The 21,765-nt window shown below is 32.2% G+C and overlaps 1 protein-coding gene across 1 annotated transcript; it reads left to right on the forward strand.

The window, feature by feature from the left end:
• The first annotated feature begins 411 nt into the window (after positions 1–411).
• On the forward strand, positions 412–14,540 carry LOC123678713. Its single transcript, XM_045615864.1, has 5 exons — positions 412–460; positions 1,716–2,870; positions 10,327–10,479; positions 11,751–12,597; positions 14,432–14,540. Exons 1-5 carry the CDS (start codon positions 412–414, stop codon positions 14,538–14,540), a joined length of 2,313 nt encoding a protein of 770 aa, XP_045471820.1.
• The last annotated feature ends 7,225 nt before the right edge of the window (positions 14,541–21,765 follow it).

Below are 21,765 nucleotides of genomic sequence, written 5' to 3' on the forward strand. Positions count from 1 at the left end.
ATCATTATAGCTCTTTAAATGATCATTATGTTACATCCATAATGAGTCACTCCATTCAATTTTATCACTGAATTTTGTAATATAAGGTAACTACTTCTTCAGAAAGTCTCAGTTGGGTATTTTGCTTCAAAGTTTTACTATACGTGAAATATTGTTCCAGTATTTTAGTTGACAATTTGAGAGATCATGATGTCTGTTGATAAAAGTTCAGTTTACAATTTTATTGTATATTCTGGTGAAGAGAATTCTATTCTCAAGTATATTGCATCAAAAAAAAATGATGTTCGATTTCTGAATTTTTATTTAGAATCTTTAGTGTTGAAAAGAAATCAGGAAAATTTTACAAGCAGGGACTACACAGTGGTATTCTCTCTTCTATTTAATGGAGCGAAACCTATGTCCAAGTGTGTAATGGATAAGAGACGATGTACGATATTGGACTTGGCTCTGGAAATTAATGGTAAGTTGAAATATTTTCACATAGTTTAGTTGTTAATAATTTTCGAGCTGTTTGTTTTGTTATTTCCTTTTACATTACCATATAATTCAACGTATGGAAATGAGGAAAGCACAGACGTGAGCTTTCGAGCACTTGTTCATTCATGGAAACCACGTATATATAGTTAGCTATATAACATTTATATACATATAAATGAAAGAGCACTCAAAAGCTGCTTTCTTTACGTTAGTGATTCCTACATTTTTTTTCGTTATTCTTTTTGAATTTCAAATCTGTGGTTCTGATGATTTTATGTGCATGAATTTTGGAATAACTTTTATTCTGTACAGGGCGAGTCTTTCACTTGTACCTACATATATTTCAACAGTAGATTCTTGAGGTCGAAAGGAACACTCTTTTCTATTACCATTTTAAATTTTCATGATGAGCTATATCACCCATGGAAACCGGCACATTGAATTTTTTCCATGCATATGGCATACCACTTTATTCTTGGAAATAAGTAACTATATTAGAAAAAGCATCATAAACTCACTTTCAATTCGTTGTATGAAGTAGAATTTAATATTTATAATACAATAAATGAGTTATCGCAATTTCGTTGGCCATAAATAGGTATTGAATTCTCTAGATTTTCTATTTAATTTTCGTTTCATGACGAACTGAGCTTGCAAACACCCATATTAGCTCTTTAGATGAATATCCCCATTCATTTTATTATCGTTGTTTATTTCATTTCGTACAGGAGTAAGCATTTAAACGGCGCATTATACGAGAAAATTTGATGAATACTTCTATTTTTCAAAATGGTCAAATATTCATTAATGAACGTTCAACTTACATTTAAGAGTTGACTTCTTCGATTTTCTGGCATCTTTATGGAATGTAATGGCCACAGTAAAGTAAATGAAATTTTGTGTTCGGAAAAGATTCATAATATCAAGGAAACTATATATTCCGACAATAATTTCCTTCGATAGAACCATTTCCAAGATATAGCCGAAACTTTTTTTTTATATTATCGGTTTTCAACAGCCTGTATATTTTTAACTAAGCCTTATCTGAATAAATGGTGACAAAAAATTATTCCTTCGACCTCGGGAATCTTCGTCTGAAATATATGTACGAGTCAAAGACTCGCCCTGAATAATTCAGAAAAAAATATATTATGACATGTGATGAAAAAGGAAATAATAAGTCGTTGTCTTTAATGCTCCAAGAATTTATTCAACATTATTCTCCATTTCAATTTCAGATGCACGTTTGATTAAATCGTTCCTACTATTCTTTGAAGATTTTGAGAACGCCGTTTTCGCAGCTGTTCACTTTCAGTCTTTGAGACTGTTGGAGATCGCCCTAGAAGTAAATTCTAACTGGAATGGTCCAACCTCTCATTCTCGCAACACGCCGCTGCATAAAGCAGTATCAATGTCATCTTTGGATATATCAAGACATATTTTGATGAGCTGTGGAGGTTGGGAAGCGAGGAACTCCTTGGGAGAAACACCGTTGTTCTTCGCGGTTAAGAACAACCAAATTGAACAGGCGATTTTACTAATACAATATGGAGCAAACGTCAGAGCGAGAGATAATAATTCTAATACTCTTCTTCATGTTCTATGCTCTCAAGAAGAGGGAATAAACATCGAATTCTTAGAATTCCTGTTGGATCTGGAATGTAATCCCAATGCATTAGATCAAGATGGACGAACTCCTTTGCAATTGATTGCTAAAAATCAAATTGTACCTTTTGCATTGGACTCTGCGAAAATATTAATTCGTAGAGGAGCAGATGTCAATCTGGGAAATGAAGCCGGCGAAACCCCTCTGCACATATTAGCCCAATATTGTGATCCAGACAATTTCTTCGCTCTTTTCAATTTATTCTTGGAAAGTGGAGTTGATACGAAGAGTATCACTTATAGCAATGAAACTTTCCTAGATATCTTATTAGCCGGTGTTTGTCTTACTAGACAAAAAAAGGTTTTGAGGTATCTGATTCTGAAAGATAGGGATGGAAAATTCCAATTTGGGGCTAACTTAATGTGTGCTAAGTCGTTTTATTTCGAATATGAGGAGAAATGTAGAAGGGAGTTGTGCCGGTTGGAATCGAAAAAAATCGATCCATTTCAAACACAAGAAGAGAGTTCTCTTTTAAAGATACTCAAATCTAATGAAATCCAAATATCGAAGCTCTGTAAAAACCCAAATCTAAGGGCAATCATGTCCGAATTGGATGAAAGTCAATTTCCAATTTACGGTTTTGACCTTAGAAATAATTTTGAGTCAGGGTTAAAACTATTCCACGAAGAAGAGCAAGTTCTTGAATTTTTGTATGTAATATCAAACGGAGTCCTTGATTATGATTCCATGATCGTCATAATGAAATATATTCCACTGCAGGAACTAGGTAAACTAGGAAAATGTCTATCATAATCAAGGATTCATAGATATGCAATATATTGCTAAATTTAATATTTTGTAGATATGTATATATGTATATGTTTTTTTTTTAATTTAATTTTATTTGATGTGAATTTCTGTTTTTTGGTCTTTGTTAAATATGATTTTTTATGTAGAAATAAATGTTTTTGTTTAAATGTCTTAGTTTTATTCGACTTTCTTCCTGATAATGGTTAACAAATTAGATACTATTAGAAAATTCTTCAATTGCATTTGTCATGAAGGAGAGGTTGTAATTTAATTCATTAATTCGCCTTTCGAAGTTTTTAATACCAGAATTAGTATTGTGCCACATTTTGTCATTGCATACTTCTTATTATATTTATATATTTATATTTATATATTTATATTCATAAAAAAGGGATTTATGAATTAATTCATTACTTGGGCGTAGAAACTGTACAGAATTATCAAAGGTAATACCACGAGTGCTTCAGATTTTATCGATAATATTTTATTTTCCACGAAAACTTATGTATTTGGCAAACATATGAAAACAAACCTAAATATCAACAAAATCACTCATCCTAACGGACTCGTTATTCTATATAAATTCGGTTTATTTGAATCATGGAGATAGAATAGAGAGGAGACGCTATGACCTGTTATTGTGTTAGAAAAAAGTGACCAGTAGGCGGGGCTAATTCTATTAGAATATAATTGGAGAAAGATCAGGGTCGGATTAAGTCAACTTTCACGAAGGAATACAAAAATAAACCGAGTTCATCACTTTTTAAACAGTCTAAGCATTGTTCACAAACAATTTTTTGTTTCAAATAATATACAACCTATCCTGCCGTATAAATTGTAATATATTTAGAGTATGGTGAAGATGGATATGCATATATGCAAAAATTGTGAATACGGATCTGTTCACTACTATGAAATGTTATTGGTCAAACGTTGACTGAGATCTATATCCAAAATGGCGAAATGGTACCGCTTTAAATCACCTGATGTCGTCTCCTCTCTATTCTATCTTGATGGTTTGAATTGAATGGAATAAACCACTCTGCTACTTCTACTTGATGATTAGCAAAGCCAAAACCTTTTTATCTTTCGTCCGTTATTTAATTATTGGAACATCTTTTTTGCTTCCTGAATACTATTTCAGATCGAAAATAACCGTTATCATATTTACAATTTTGAAAATATGAAAAATCTTTTCGGAGATCCTCAAGATATGATTTTCAATGATGTTTATACATATATTGTGGCTAAAATGACAATTTACTCATTCAAAATTTAATATTGGGTTTATTTCAACTGTTACACCCTATATTTCATTTTCTCATTCAGTAAACAACTTTTCAAAGATACTTAAATTTGCTACCTGATAAGAAATTTTAATACATGTTGTGCCATTTGGAATGGGCCCAATAATAACGTTGTAATGACTCATCAATGAATTGTCTCATTTTGAACACTCAGTAGAGTTCCCCATGATTATCCAAAAGGGAGTAAGAGATTTGGAGGTATCCATTTGTCTAAAATTTCAAAATCTAAACCGAATAAATTCATTCATTCCGGAAATATCAGGTTTTTCCAAAGCCTCTTCACTTTATGAAAAATCGAAATATTTCAAAAGCTGTAAGTGTTAAAAAGCTTAGTAAGAACTTCGGTTAATTTATTCATACCTAATTTTATGAAAGAACAATATACTAGCAAGATATTTATAATTCATTAATAATCAAATATCTCATGTTTGGAATCGCAAAATGGTCTAAAATATTTTATTTCTTCTTCAGCCCCTGTCCATCCATTGTCGGATATAGGCCTCTTCCAGGTTTATCCATGCCACACGATCTGTTGCCAATCTCATCCAAATTATTTCACGAGATCAAAATAACTTCAATAAAATATGAAAATAAAGTTCATAATGAAAACTGAAAAGGTAGATAGAGGTATAAGGACTTAATATTCATTTGTATAATACAACGCGAGCATCAAAAATAAGGATATGATTTAGATAAAGGAATTGTGATCAAGTATTTTTATAATTCCCGACACGAAACAATCATATTTCCAGAAAATTAATCAATTTTATAGTAAACATTTTGGCTAACTACGCTGTATTGATTGAACTTTGTTAGAAATGATTCAAAATTCTGAAATTACATATTCTACTTTTTCTTGATGAATGAATAAATTTTTTATTTGATTAAATAAATATAAAATGTATGTGTCAAGGTACATAATAAAACTCAATACAAGTGAGCACTAAATTCACACAAAAGTGCCAGCGTCACTGTATTGAATGCAGACATTCAATGTGATGCTTCATTTCAAGCTCAAGTAGTTTTTTTTGGAATAAGGAATATATTTTTTTTTGCAGAATCTCATTATTCGTGAAAAACTAGCAACATTTTATTTCTCGTTTTTTCCAAAGAATGGATCGTTGTGGGGATATGAAGTTATGATTAGAAAAGTTATGATGAAAATATTCTAATCCTAAACTACTGAGCATATTTGAAGAAACTAATAATTCATGGAGGGACAAATAAGAAATCGAAAATATTTTTTTAAATAAAAGATACAATCAAGGATTAAATTAATAGCACATTTCACCTAATTGAATGTACAAAAGTTTACCATGATTAGCAATGCTCAGTCCTATCTTCTGTTCAAAGTTTCAGAAGGTTGATAAAAGCATCAATTAACGAGAAAAAACAATCAGGAGTAATCAATAAATGAAAAGAATTACATTGATGAAAATGTTGTAATTACGAACAATCTAAAATTCATAATTATGTACTAAAGCTCATGTGTGCCGTTGGAAAAAAAGGGTTAATTTCGAATATGTTCATATGGATTATAAAGAAAATGATTCTGCGAGAAATAAATTTGAAGTACTTCATCATGAAACACTGCATAATATATACTCAAGCATGAAACAGATTTTCAGAGAAATCAACATTATGGAAAAAAGACTAAATTTTTTTAGTTTTTCGAGAAGATTAATATGCTGAAATGCAGAATGTATATTCCTCATATAAATCTCCTTAATTTTGACGTCAAACTCCAAGGTCACATAGAATGTCTGCATTGGATGTTCCCCTGAAGAACAGGTACATGTTTTTTCTAAGGAGTTATTTCAGTGGATTTCTTCAATGGGCCACCCCATCTTGTCTCAAAATTCAAACACCTACTAGAATTATGTGATTTGGATTTGCTTAGGAGGCTCTATGTTGTTCTGGTTCAACCTCGTTTACTTTATGGAATATTGGGATGGGATCATGTTGTGAAGAGTCACTTGAGGAAGCTAGAAGTAACACAAAAATGATTAAGATAATTTATCGAAGGCCTTACTTGTTTTCGACAAAATGTTTATTTGCTTAGAGTGAAGTTATGGATCTCGACTCTCTCATTTTACCAAAAAAAAACATAATGTTAATAAGCTTTAACGAACATCAGTCTAGTACCATAAATAGAGGAAATTGGATTATTTTTTCACGAACAACTAAAATTATAACAATAGGATTCCAACTTTCTTTAACACTTTATCAATTCAAGAAAAGAATGAAAAATTAGTTGAGGTTGATGTCGTCAGAGGGAGTTGATGAAATGCATAATATAAGAATTTCATTTGTTCAGGTTTGAATTAGTGTATCTCGATTTTTTCCTCATCAAAGTGAAAAAAAGTTGTATATATTTTTTATCTTTTGGTGATGTTTTCTTTTTTTTTTTTGGAAGGATGAAATACAGTTGATTCATTCCAGCATGCAGAAGGCTGAACAAAACTTCGAAAAACTTGTTAACGAAAACAACAGTAGGAAAATAATATTGAGGGGCATTCCTGAGAAGGAAAATACGAAGGAAATGACAGAGGAGTCGTTACATATATTCAACTATTACATGAATCTGATTAATCAAAGAATTGAAGTGGTCACCTGTTATCGTCTCCAAAAAAACGATAACAAACAGAAGGAAAACAAACCGTCACCAGTTGTTGATTTGTCACCCAGTGGCGGCGAGATGAAATCTTCTACAAAAAAAGACGACTGAAAGGATCCAATTTCTCGATCCCCGAAATGCTGAAGAGGAAAGAATTCCAACTCTTCCAGAAGGCGCGAGAGATTTTCGGGAGGAACTCCTGGATAAATAGGGGTAAAGTCTTTATATACCATGGTAACAAAAGGGTACATGTTCTTGAGGAAAATCAGTTGCATTTATTTAACTGACAGCGGAGTGGAAGCCTGAACTGTTTATTTAGTTCTCACATTTTTTTTTAAACTGAGTTTTTTGTGAATATTTTTGTTATTGTAAGCCTGCGTCTGTGTTCACTTTTTTCTTTCTATTTCTTGTTTTTTTTTACACACGGTGGACAATTGGAGCATCTAAACCTCAACCGCAAACGAATCATTTGCAAAATTTGAAGTAGTCGAATCATAAAATAGTATATTAATTCTTTCTATTACATATTAATCAAAAATCACAACTCCAAACTTTGACATATTAATATATGATCATTTAATTGAAGACTTTAAACAGTTCATTAGGACAAATGATTTTGACTTTGTAGAAGTATCGGAAATTTGGCTCGGTGATCTTACAAACTAAGTGGACATCAGAATTAACGGTGATGAGAGTATATATCAAAACAAATATGGTAGGGTTGGAGGCGTGGGATTGGTTGTTAAGAATTGCTATAATTTTACGAGAATAATAAATGAATATACTAATAACTCCAACGTTGAACAAATTTGGATACATCTTCGCGTCGATAGGGCAGATTTCGTTCTGGGTTGTAGATATAAACCTACACACTAGAACCAATCTGCCTTTTTAAGAGACTTCGATAATATTTTGGCCTCGTTTGTACCTTTATATGACAAAGTTTGTTGTGTTGGAGACTTTAATTTAAATTATATGAATTTCTCATCGGGGGATGTCATGGAGTTCAACTGTTTGTTGAATTCCATGGGAAGTTATCTCTTTTCCCACTAGAATAACTTCACAAACTGAAACTTTAATTGATTTCATCATCCTATCTGACAATAAAGAAATAATCAAATGTGACACTATACCGTCAATGTTTTCAGATCAAGAATTTATTTTCTGTGAGTTTCAGAAGCCCGCTGTGAAAAAGGAAGTAGTGTACAGGAAATGTAGAATTCATAATGATATCAGAATTATATTACAGAATAGTAATTTACGTAACAAGTCCGGAAAATAGGGTTTTTTTGGACAAATAGACAAAATTCCAGGACGAGCGTAAGCTAGTCCTTGAAGTCTGTGAGTCCAAAAAATCTATTTTCGGGCGTGTTGCGAACAATATTTTTTCGGCAACCATGTAAAATAACACTATCGCTGCTGCTTTCCATATTTTATTGCGATTGCTATCAAAAAACATGCAAATTTTTGACAACTAATTTCATATGAACTGTCAGCCGTTATCTCGGTTGCTATGGATTCTATGATTTTTTTCCGGCCTAGTCCGGGAAGTACGTACTTTCCGGACTAGGCCGGGAAATGCTACTTTCTCAGAGAAAAAGCGTCCGGGAAGTGAGCACTTCCCGGACGGTTGCCGAAAAAAGCATTTTAAAAATCATATGTGGAAAAACAAGTTCATTTTCCACAAATAAAATGTACGAACTATCGAAGGTACTGGATATACGTCAAATATTTGCACAAAAAATAATAATAAATGTCAAACAAGAAAAATACCAATCATGTTAAGAGGACACAACTATTCCACGAGAGCAGAACACGACAACTTCAGTAGAACTAATTGCCCCAAGATTGTACTCGATTGTGCCAGTGAAAATAAGAAAAATTGAAAATATTAATAAATTCAAGAGAGAAATAAAAAAAAGGTTGCTAGAAGTGGATCGAAACTCAATAAATAATATATTAAATTCAACTTAAAATATCATTAATCAACATTAAAATTGAGAAAACTATTTAGATCTTCCAATTACCGACTTCGACCTATGAATCACGGCTAAGAGAAATTTCAATAACGAAGATGACACCCACCGAAGTACGAAAAACCAAATTGCTACCTGATGTTGACGTTCCCTGATGAAGACGAAAATTTCCGAACGTGACCGAATAGAGAATTTTTTAGTGAGTTTATGATTAACTGTAATCGAAATTGTAGAAATATTCAATAGGGACTTGAAAATATATCATATATGCTCAGAATGAGGCCATATTACATAATTATATACAGAGTGAGTCTTCGGCTTTGATTGCAACCAGAAATTCTCCAGGTCAAAGGAAACACTTTTTTCCGAGCTTTTTTCCTATTCGCCTCGATTGGAAAAGATAAAGGTTGTTGAACATCCAAAAAAAAATTTTTAGTTATATCTCGCAAGTGAAATAGAATCGAAGGAAATGATTTTCGGAATATAGTTTTCTATTGATGTGATGAATCTTTTCCGAACATAAAATTCCATCAAAATCCGGTCAACTCCAAAATGCCCGCTACACTGAGTTAGAAAAAAAAAGTCGAATCGGAAAAAATAGTTGAGGAAAAAAGTGTTTTTTTTGACAACAGCAATCTTCGGTTGAAATATATTTCCAAGTCAAAGACTCACCCTTCACAGTTAGGTGGATGATTTTCATACTTATATTGAAAATTTAATATGAATAGTCTCCACCTTTTATGGACTCAAGGTGGATTTTTTAATTTTTTTTTTCAAAACGTTCAAGGTTAAAATGTCAGAGAAAAAACTGTTTGTTTGATAGAATCCATATTATGGGCAGTAGTGACGCTAAGGGGGGCGTAAATTATGCTGGCTCCCTTAAAGTTTGACATACTAAGGCTAAATACTACTACTATAATTTCGCTGTACATTCGCCACCCAAAAAAAAATCCGGCCTCCCCTTGGCCAGATTATAGGTACTAAGAACTTCTAAAATTGTAGATCGGTTCTGAGTATCAAATCTTAATGATTATACTTTCTATTTTCAGAACAGTTACTGACAATTGACTTGAAGACAACCCTAATGATTTTAAAGTTTCAATTATCCTCCCCATTTCTACCTGAAAATGATTACTCATAACACAGAATGAATTTATGACGATCTGATTGACATGTTATTTGTTTACAAATTACTGTAAGCCCTTCAACTAGTTGAAAAATTAAACATCATTGTAGCTCTTTAAATGATCATTATGTTACATCCATAATGAGTCACTCCATTCAATTTTATCACTGAATTTTGTAATATAAGGTAACTACTTCTTCAGAAAGTCTCAGTTGGGTATTTTGCTTCAAAGTTTTACTATACGTGAAATATTGTTCCAGTATTTTAGTTGACAATTTGAGAGATCATGATGTCTGTTGATATAAGTTCAGTTTACAATTTTATTGTATATTCTGGTGAAGAGAATTCTATTCTCAAGTATATTGCATCAAAAAAAAATGATGTTCGATTTCTGAATTTTTATTTAGAATCTTTAGTGTTGAAAAGAAATCAGGAAAATTTTACAAGCAGGGACTACACAGTGGTATTCTCTCTTCTATTTAATGGAGCGAAACCTATGTCCAAGTGTGTAATGGATAAGAGACGATGTACGATATTGGACTTGGCTCTGGAAATTAATGGTAAGTTGAAATATTTTCACATAGTTTAGTTGTTAAAAATTTTCGAACTGTTTGCTTTGTTATTTCCTTTTACATTACCATATAATTCAACGTATGAAAATGAGGAAAGCACAGACGTGAGCTTTCGAGCACTTGTTCATTCATGGAAACCACGTATATATAGTTAGCTAAATAACATTTATATACATATAAATGAAAGAGCACTCAAAAGCTGCTTTCTTTACGTCAGTGATTCCTACATTTTTTTTCGTTATTCTTTTTGAACTTCAAATCTGTGGTTCTGATGATTTTATGTGCATGAGTTTTGGAATAACTTTTATTCTGTACAGAGCGAGTCTTTCACTTGTACCTACATATATTTCAACAGTAGATTCTTGAGGTCCAAAGGAACACTTTTTTTCTATTACCATTTTAAATTTTCATGATGAGCTATATCACCTATGGAAACCGGCACATTGAAGTTTTTCTATGCATATGGCATACCACTTTATTCTTGGAAATAAGTTACTATATTAGAAAAAGCATCATAAACTCATTTTCAATTCGTTGTATGAAGTAGAATTTAATATTTATAATACAATAAATGAGTTATCGCAATTTCGTTGGCCATAAATAGGTGTTGAATTCTTTAGATTTTCTATTTAATTTTCGTTTCATGACGAACTGAGTTTGCAAACACCCATATTAGCTCTGGAGATGAATATCCCCATTCATTTTATTACCGTTGTTTATTTCATTTCGTACAGGAGTTAGCATTTAAACGGCGCATTATACGAGAAAATTTGATGAATACTTCTATTTTTCAAAATGGTCAAATATTCATTAATGAACGTTCAACTTACATTTAAGAGTTGACTTCTTCGAATTTCTGGTATTTTTATAGAATGTAATGGCCACAGTAAAGAAAATGGAATTTTGTGTTCATTCATGATATTCATTCATGAGATTCATAATATCAAGGAATCTATATATTCCGAAAATAATTTCCGTCGATAGAACCATTCCCAAGATATTGCCGAAACTTTCTTTTTTATATTATTGGTTTCCAACAGCCTGTATATTTTAAACTAAGCCTTATCTGAAAAAATGGTAAAAAAAGTGATTCCTTCGACCTCGGGAATCTTCGTCTGAAATATATGTACGAGTCAAAGACTCGCCCTGAATAATTGAAAAAAAAATATATTATGATATGTGATGAAAAAGGAAATAATAAGTCGTTGTCTTTAATGCTCCAAGAATTTATTCAACATTATTCTCCCATTCAATTTCAGATGCACGTTTGATTAAATCGTTCCTACTATTTTTTGAAGATTTTGAGAACGCCGTTTTCGCAGCTGTTCACTTTCAGTGTTTGAGACTGTTGGAGATCGCCCTAGAAGTGAATTCTAACTGGAATGGTCCAACCTCTCATTCTCGCAACACTCCGCTGCATAAAGCAGTATCAATGTCATCTTTGGAGATATCAAGACATATTTTGATGAGCTGTGGAGGTTGGGAAGCGAGGAACTCCTTGGGAGAAACACCGTTGTTCTTCGCGGTTAAGAACAACCAAATTGAACAGGCGATTTTGCTAATACAATATGGAGCAAACGTCAGAGCGAGAGATAATAATTCTAATACTCTTCTTCATGTTCTATGCTCTCAAGAAGAGGGAATAAACATCGAATTCTTAGAATTCCTGTTGGATCTGGAATGTAATCCCAATGCATTAGATCAATATGGGCGAACTCCTTTGCAATTGATTGCTAAAAATCAAATTGTACCTTTTGCATTGGACTCTGCGAAAATATTAATTCGTAGAGGAGCAGATGTCAATTTGGGAAATGAAGCCGGCGAAACCCCTCTGCACATATTAGCCCAATATTGTGATCCAGACAATTTCTTCGCTCTTTTCAATTTATTCTTGGAAAGTGGAGTTGATACGAAGAGTATCACTTATAGCAATGAAACTTTCCTAGATATCTTATTAGCCGGTGTTTGTCTTACTAGACAAAAAAAGGTTTTGAGGTATCTGATTCTGAAAGATAGGGATGGAAAATTCCAATTTGGGGCTAACTTAATGTGTGCCAACTCGTTTTATTTCGAATATGAGGAGAAATGTAGAAGGGAGTTGTGCCGGTTGGAATCGAAAAAAATCGATCCATTTCAAACACAAGAAGAGAGTTCTCTTTTAAAGATACTCAAATCTAATGAAATCCAAATATCGAAGCTCTGTAAAAACCCAAATCTAAGGTCAATCATGTCCGAATTGGATGAAAGTCAATTTTCAATTTACGGTTTTGACCTTAGAAATAATTTTGAGTTAGGGTTAAAACTATTCCATGAAGAGGAGCAAGCTATTGAATTTTTGTATGCAATTTCAAACGGAGTCCTTGATTATGATTCCATGATCCTAATAATGAAATATATTCCACTGCAGGAATTAGGTAAACTAGGAAAATGTCTATCATAATCAAGGATTCATAGATATGCAATATATTGCTAAATTTGATATTTTGTAGATATGTATATATGTATATGTTTTGTTTTATTTTAATTTGATTTGATGTGAATTTCTGTTTTTTCGTCTTTTTTAAATATGATTTTTTATGTAGAAATAAATGTTCTTGTTTAAAAGTCTTAGTTTTATTCGACTTTATTCCTGATAATGGTTAACAAATCAGATATTATTAGAAAATTCTTCAATTGCATTTGTCTTGAAGGAGAGGTTGTAATTTAATTCATTAATTCGCCTTTCGAAGTTTTTAATACCAGAATTAGTATTGTGCCACATTTTGTCATTGCATACTTCTCATTCATTCATAAAAAAGGGATTTATGAATTAATTCATTACTTGGGCGTAGAAACTGTACAGAATTATCAAAGGTAATACCACGAGTGATTTTATCGATAATTTTTATTTTCCACGAAAACTTATGTATTTGGCAAAAATATGAAAACAAACCTAAATATCAATAAAATCACTCATCCTAACGGACTCGTTATTTTATCCAAATTCGATTTATTTGAATCATCGAGATAGAATAGAGAGGAGACGCTATGAGCTGTTATCGTGTTAGAAAAAAGTGGCCAGTAGGCGGGGCTAATTCTATTAGAATATAATTGGAGAAAGATCAGGGTCGGATTGAGTCAACTTTCACGAAGGAATACAAAAATAAACCGTGTTCATCACTTTTTAAACAGTCTAAGCATTGTTCACAAACAATTTTTTGTTTCAAATAATATACAACATATCCTGCCGTATAAATTGTAATATATTTAGAGTATGGTGAAGACGGATATGCACATATGCAAAAATTGTGAATACGGATCTGTTCACTACTATGAAATGTTATTGGTCAAACGTTGACTGAGATTTATATCCAAAATGGCGAAATGGTACCGCTTTAAATCACCTGATGTCGTCTCCTCTCTATTCTATCTCGATGGTTTGAATTGAACGGAATAAACCACTCTGCTACTTCTACTTGATGATTAGCAAAGCCAAAACCTTTTTATCTTTCGTCCGTTATTTAATTATTGGAATATCTTTTTTGCTTCCTGAATACTATTTCAGATCGAAAATAACCGTTATCATATTTACAATTTTGAAAATATGGAAAATCTTTTCGGAGATCCTCAAGATATGATTTTCATTGATGTATATACATATATTGTGGCTAAAATGCCAAATGGGTACCTATCAGTAGTGTTATCGAATTCTAATTTTGCAATTGTTTCACCGCTGTATTCAGAAGATTTGCAACTTCCGTACAAGTTTGAATAATAGAATGACTTTCATTATCAATAGTGTTTTTTCCCACAGTGACAATGGAGAAACATAACTATATATTCGTTTTTTATTTTCTGAAAACCATCAGTTCTTGGTCTGTTTGCGTTTAGTGTGATTGTTACAATTTACAAGTTACAAGTTATTTTTCCTTAATTCAATATTTTTCGTTTTCACTTGTAGGACAAATTTTCATTTTGAAGAAAAGTTGATTCGACCAGGGGCCCCTGAGGACCTCGAGGCCCTTCACTTCAGCGTACTAAGCGTACCGGTTGATACGCCTCTATGTTAATGTAAAACAACAATTTCATATTTGTTCCGAAATTTTACGTTGACCTCATTCGCAAGGGCTTCTTTCATTGTATAAAATATTGAAGTGCTACTGAAATTGATATAAATTTTCCACGCCAATGAGAGCATTGGGTAGTTTTACATTTTCGAGTCAATAAGGTAGGTACTTGTGTAACTCTTGTGCAAATGAATACGTAATTGATGTACAAATAAGGAATTTTCCATGTATAGTATATCCAAAGTCACTTGGAGGAAACTGACTATTTCAATTATACAAAGGTCGTCCAAATTTCCAGAAATTCCTTTGGGACCAGTGAATTTATTGCCTAACAATACCTTCAAACAAACTCTGGTATTCAGTGGATCGCAGTATTCACTTCAGAGATACATCTATGGCCAAACGTTTTTATGGATTAGTACAAGTGACTTTGGATATACTATACATATTCCAACTGTATGAAGTTATCTCCAGAAACAAATGAGTTATACAGAAAAAAAGAAAATGTCGATTTTTATTTCTTTCGAGATATCTCAGGAACCATCGGAGATATTTTGGATCTGTTAATATCAACACACTAATAGCTAAATATCGCATTTTCTGTAATTTGAGCTACCCTGTATTTCTAACGGTTTTTGATATCCCCGTAGTGCCCCTCTAATAGTTCTAACCCTCTATGAATTAACATCGGGTATTATTGAGGCAATTGAACAAGGTGAGATGCCCACCGGACTTTTTATAGATCTCTCTAAGGCTTTTGATTGTGTAGATCACCAGAGACTTCTGAATAAATTGGAATTTTATGGTGTTCGTGACAACCAACTTGAACTGCTGCGTAGTTATAGTATATCCAAAGTCACTTGGAGGAAGCCTGAATATTTCAATTATACAAGGGTTGTCGAAGTTTTCAGAAATTCCTTTGGAATTTATGAAAATATTGCTATCAATACTATCAAATAAACCCCGATATTTAGCAAATCGTCTTGGAAACAAGAATGTCCCGATTTGATTGATCTAATTGGCTGAATATTTCCCCTCGTATTCCCCTTTCCACTTTGAGAGCGTTTTTGTTTACACTCATTGGCTGCATCTTTCACTTCTTAAATACTTTCTAATAATTCGCATAGACCAGTGTGGTCCATAGGGGTATTATTGAAATGCATTTTTACGTAGTTTTAGTTCGTTGTGTGACTAATGCTTTTAATGATTTCGACTATGATGTTTGGCATAATTCCATGGCTTATGTAAAAAAAGATGAATATTTCGCAATCAAATATATTCCTCCATTTACTTGCAAAGTCAGAATTGATATATGACGGGTTCTGAAGAAAATGATTTCGCATCCTAAATATCTTCATTCCACTGAAGAAAGAATTGTTTAGAATGAGATTAACCAACAAAATTTTCATTACATTTTCTGATTTTAGTAATGTTATTAGTGGTTTGAGAAATCATGTAGAATAGGCATATGATGTTGAGGCTCTTAGTACGTCAAATTAGCAGCTACGTAGCCAGATCGAAAAACCAATCAAGTATTTTATAGAAAATAGAAATATTTCACCATTTCCTGCTATCAGTTAGGGACAGTTTCAATAATAGGTTACATATATCTTTGAATATTTATTCTGATTCTGAATATGAAAAATTTAAGAGTTACCGAGGAAAAACTTCAACTGCGGAAATACTACAATTTCTGACTGAGTAGAGTAGTCTATGACTCGGTTTCTGACTTCCGGAAAACATAGAAACTAAAATCGAAATTTGGATAACTAAATTTGACATTTCATGAAATGTTCATTAATTATTTTTTGGTTTATGGATTTTCAACCATCTTAACGAATAATTTATTACAATTCATTAAATTTAGACTTTTTAATTCCTTTTTATGTTTTCTGCAAGTCATAGACTACTCCATTCAAAGAGAAATTGCAGTTTTCCTCGATAACTCTTCAAGTATAGTATTTGCTTGAGACCCCTCTCTTTTTATACCTACGTAAAATTGACTGAATGAACAAAAAATATAGGTTTTTTCCAAAAAACTTTTCATAAGAGATCTATAGGAATCTATAGCTTATATATAGCTCTATATAACTTATGAACCGTTGAGCTTATACTCAAGTATTGCCATATTGCTGAAATTATCATCAACCATCATCTGATAATGCAATAGAATACTGGGTGTGCTGTTTTAAATGAGAAAGAAGTAATCTGTTTCCGGTATAAAAGGAAATTGTATAAATTTTCAGCACAGAATTATTATTAGTTTTCGATAAACGTCTAATAGGCAATCGCGGTGAATCACCCTGTACATCATTATCATTTAGCCTTCTGCTTCCACTGAGGAACATAAATTTCGCCTCACAATAACGAAGAAATAAAATTCAATTCGGCAACGGCTGCTAATTTGACGTAGAAAATTGGATGTCATTCAATGTTCTCAAGGTCATGCACCTATTCTACCCTAGTTTGTCTTATCTTCAGACAGAACATTTCCGAATTCATCTAAAAGATTTTCGTGCACTTATAATTCTATGTAACGATCAGTTCATCATCGTTGATAACGTTCCTTGATAGTATATTACAGGTCGAGAATAAAGAATAATCAAATTATAACACCGTAGAATGACATAGTATCATTTTTGATGTAACAGCAAAAGCTACTCATGTCACAAATTTTCTGAAAGAATCGACATCTCCCATACATACGCAAAAATATTATTTTCAATTCAAGGGTTTGAAAAGTGTGCGCCTATGGTTTATGACTGTTTTGCAATTATCTCTGGCCAAGCGTTTTTATAGACTAGTTCAAGTGACTTTGGATATACTATACCTATCTCATAACACAAAGAGTTTCCGTTAGCACGGGCGACAAAGTTCACATGTCCAAAGAAGAAGTAGTTGATGTAGGTGTACCGCAAGGGAGTATTTAGGGACCCCTTCTTTTCCTTCTATATATCAATGACCTGCCTTCATCTATATCATCTACTTCAATACAATCAATTATGAATATAATTTTATTTGTTGACGATGCAAATGCACTTATTAAAAATAAAGACCTCAAAACTTGCATCGAACAGACGAAAACAGCCTTTGATCTAATAAATATTTGGTGTAGTCAGAACGGGCTTCATTCAAATGTTGATAAAACTGAATGCGTCATATTCAGGACTAATAGATCTTAAGAAAATTTCCCGAAAACAATAATGTTCAGCAACACCGCAGTTGAAGTATCACATACCAGTAAATTTTTGGGAGTTTATATTATGTGGACAATCAGTTGAGTTGGTGCGAACATATTCATCAACTATGCAAAAGACTCAATCGCGCTATTTATATGATAAGGGTGTTATCTCGACGGATAGATAAGCAACTTTTAAGATCCATTTATTTTGCGAATTTTGATTCTATACTCATGTACGGAGTCGTGATTTGGGGTAGTGGTTACGATTGCAGTAAACTGTTTGTGCTGAAAAAGTCTGCTTTAAGATCTATGATTGGTCTAAAATATAGGGAATCATGCCGAGGGCACTTCAGACAGAATAGAATTCTCACTTTCTTTGGGATATTTGTTTTAGAGTGCGTTCTTTTTGTGAAAACAAATCCGCATTATTTCGAAAAGCTAAGAAATATCAATAACACAAGACGTACCATTCCCTTTCACTTTCCGATACATAAAATGACATTAACTGAAAAAAATACCAAGTATATGTGTATTAAGTTTTATAATAATCTAACCAAAAATGTACTAGACATAGTTGATATTAGGAAATTCAAGAAAAATCTCACAGACTTGATTTTAAATATAGAACCTTAGATACTCTATTTCAGAATTTTTGAGTTATTGTGATATGAATTCTAGGATGTAGTTTGAGTTTTTTTTCTGTTTCCCATTTCTTTGTATATTTCTGTACAGGATTCAGGGAATAAAGCTATTGTTATTGTTATTGATATTCTACACCTAGTTATACCTACATACTCCTGGATTCAAACGATTTGAAGTTTGTTATGTCTGAATTTCACACAATTTTTGAGAGGATTCGATACAATCGAATGCATGTACCGATTATTCCTACCAATAATAAAGTAGCCAGGACTCTGTTTTCCCACCAAATATTGGAACGTAATGAAAAGAAAGCAGCCAGAATGGGACAATCGCAGTGAACAGTGGCACACCCTCCATACTTCATATATTGCACTTCGAGAACCGGACGATTGTGTTTAGCAATGGGATATTTCTATTTACTCTGAAAGTTTTCGTCTTTTGATATTGGAAAGTAAAACAATAATGGAAAAGATGGTTTAAGTTGATGTCCGAGTTCTATGTACCTTGCGATATTAATGAAAATTCCTTGAACGTTCGTAACTATAACTAACTACTCAACTTCCTAAATAAGTTTGAATACCTCCGTCTCGATATTATTGGTATGTACTGCTAGGATTTTGATAGGAGTTATTTCGACAAATTTTAAGATTTGGCCTGGGTTCTAGTCCCACTATATAAAATATTGAAAATTCAAATTTAGAATGATGTACTTTTTTGAATAAACAACAATAAACTAACTTACTTAACTAATTATGTACTTATTTAAACTTATCTCATATTGTTTGTTGTTATTCAATGTCCTATTGAATTATAGGTGAATCTTTCCTGAAAAATTCCAATATATTGATTCTGTAGATTCTTCTAAATATAAGTTTTCATTTATATTCTTCAGCTTTCAATAATATGTAATCTGCTTCTGCATGCTCTAAGGTTTTGAATAAATAATTGGAAATCGACGTCAGCTCTCGAATTCATTTTTCTCATAAGTCAAAAAAAAATCTGACTTGACATCTCTCTTCTTATGTTCTCCTTGCAATCGTCGATCGTTAATTATCAATAGGTTTTTTCCTAGTTATATCTCTATTTTAATATCGGTTCTGAAAAAACCTAACAAATCCCCAAAAATTTGTTGATATTTGAATATTCTGCAAATAGAATAGTTATTTATGCAACAAGTGCAAAAAGTGAATGTTTATTGCACTCGACGTGAAATTGGCCGAGTTGGACAACACGTCGACTGCAATAAACAATTTTTGCACGAGTTGCATACAACATTTTTTCTACGTTCATGCAAAAAGGAAAAATGATTTATTGAGGTGCGGCACTAGGTGTAGGAAAATGAAAAGCGCAACTTGAATACTTTATTATTAATATCGATTTGCATTGAAACAGGAACTAATACGTTACGAACAATTTAACTCTAACTTTATTTTTACCCTCAATGTTGAAATATAAAAATCAAAATCATAGTAGCCGTGAGCGCGTATGTTATCATGAGGTGTGGTCGTAGTATAGACAGTTTGCTCTTTGGAGGTAGACGGTTACAAATCGGATCAGTTTTGATTGAGGAGTTATTCTCGGGAAGGCATTGTTTGTTTATCTCTGGCTGCTAACATTAATATAAAATATGTAACTGTTTAAAACGTATTGCCAATCTCACAGCATATCTGATAAATATGTAGTGGGTTTGAACGTTTATGTTTGTCATGATGACAGCACGTTGAAGTAGAATGACAGATGAGTGCAATAAAAACTTTATTGCACTAGTGCAATGAATAACTTCTTTTTCCACTAAATATAGTTCAAAAAAGTTTTGCTTTTTGCATGAATGTAGAAAAAATAATTTTATCTTCCTTTCATTTATTTGGAAACTTTTCTATCTTGATTTTCCTAACTGGCTAGCTCAATCTCTCGTATTAATGAATTTTCGAATATATTATCTTGTTTTCCGTTCCCAAATTTATATCTTGGTTTTCCTTATCATATTTTTGTTCTTCCCCTTTCCTTTTCTCTTGTCTTCCATTTATTTAATTCTATAACACTTATTTCAATAAATTTTTGTTTGTCTGTAATGTTTGATCATAAATACGATTTATAATTTCTTCATTCATCCAAAAATTTTCAATAATAAACGAGCTCTTCGTATAATCACTCATGAATTTTTCAAAATTATCAAACTGCCAGAAAAAAAAATTCGTATAAAATGTTTGTCAGATTTATATACCACAAAAATAACTTTATTTTGAATTCTTCTATGTTGTTAATTTCTTCTTTACTGTAATAAGAGCCGTATCAGGGCGTGGCAAAGGTGGCACTTGCCACAGGCGCTAAGTGCTTGTTTTGATATTGCAATATATACATAGAATTACGGATTTGAAATATATGGAAAAAACGATACGCACTGTTATATTTACGGAACATTTTGTCGGCTATTAACCGCAGTAATCAAGATCCAAATGACCCTGAAAATTTCTAGGTTCTTTTGATCGAAATTTATTATGCATAAAAGCATATACATGAATTGGAAAATGTAGCCTCTAAATTGCAGTATTGAGAAATTTTCAATCTTAGTAAACATGGTCACTCCAATGGCTTTATTAATAATCATAAAGCCATCATGTTGATACTCTATATTGCAATGAGGGTTATTATTCTGCAATTAATTCAATTTCATAGAGGCATGATTGAATATCTCGTAGTTGGGAGGTAATCGATATTTATTGTTTCAATCTATAATAGGAACACGTATAGTGTGCATTTAGTGTGACCATAGACATTGAAATGATGGAATACACCCTAATTTCACTGCATTCAATCAATTTTCACCTAAATCGGCAGTTTTCTCGGTTTATAAACTTGAATAGTAATGGAATCGCTCGAGGGGAGAATATTCTCACTTCCTGATTATCTACATTTTTATCTCATGAATAATCCTTCGCAATACAAATCACTACGTCGACATATACAATAGACATAATGAAGGAGACTTCAAAAAAGGGAAGAACGGAAAAGAGACGCTTCAATTCTCAAAGTTTTCATGGAGCAAACTCGATTAGCCGTGAAAATTCGTTTATTTAGTTCATAAGAAAATTAAAAGTAAACTCGCGGAAACTTTTATCCTGCACAGGCACAATCGTTCGAGTACATGTTTCGGTAGTTGCCAAAATGTTCACTGCCAACCGCAAAATCATTGAAATCTCTATAGAGAAGTTTTTTTGTTTTTTTTTATATTAATATAATAATAATATTTATTTGCTCCATCAAATATGTTACATGGAAAGTCAGGATATATAGATACTAATATTTAACACGAGTTAAATGTACACAACAAACACTGTTACAAGTTTAACAAACAATGAAAATAAACATTTAAAAAGTACGATCAAGGAATTCTCGCACAGAATA

The sequence above is a fragment of the Harmonia axyridis genome, chromosome 4 (genome assembly GCF_914767665.1).
Source record: "Harmonia axyridis chromosome 4, icHarAxyr1.1, whole genome shotgun sequence".
In the NCBI taxonomy this organism is placed as follows: Eukaryota; Metazoa; Arthropoda; class Insecta; order Coleoptera; family Coccinellidae; genus Harmonia; species Harmonia axyridis.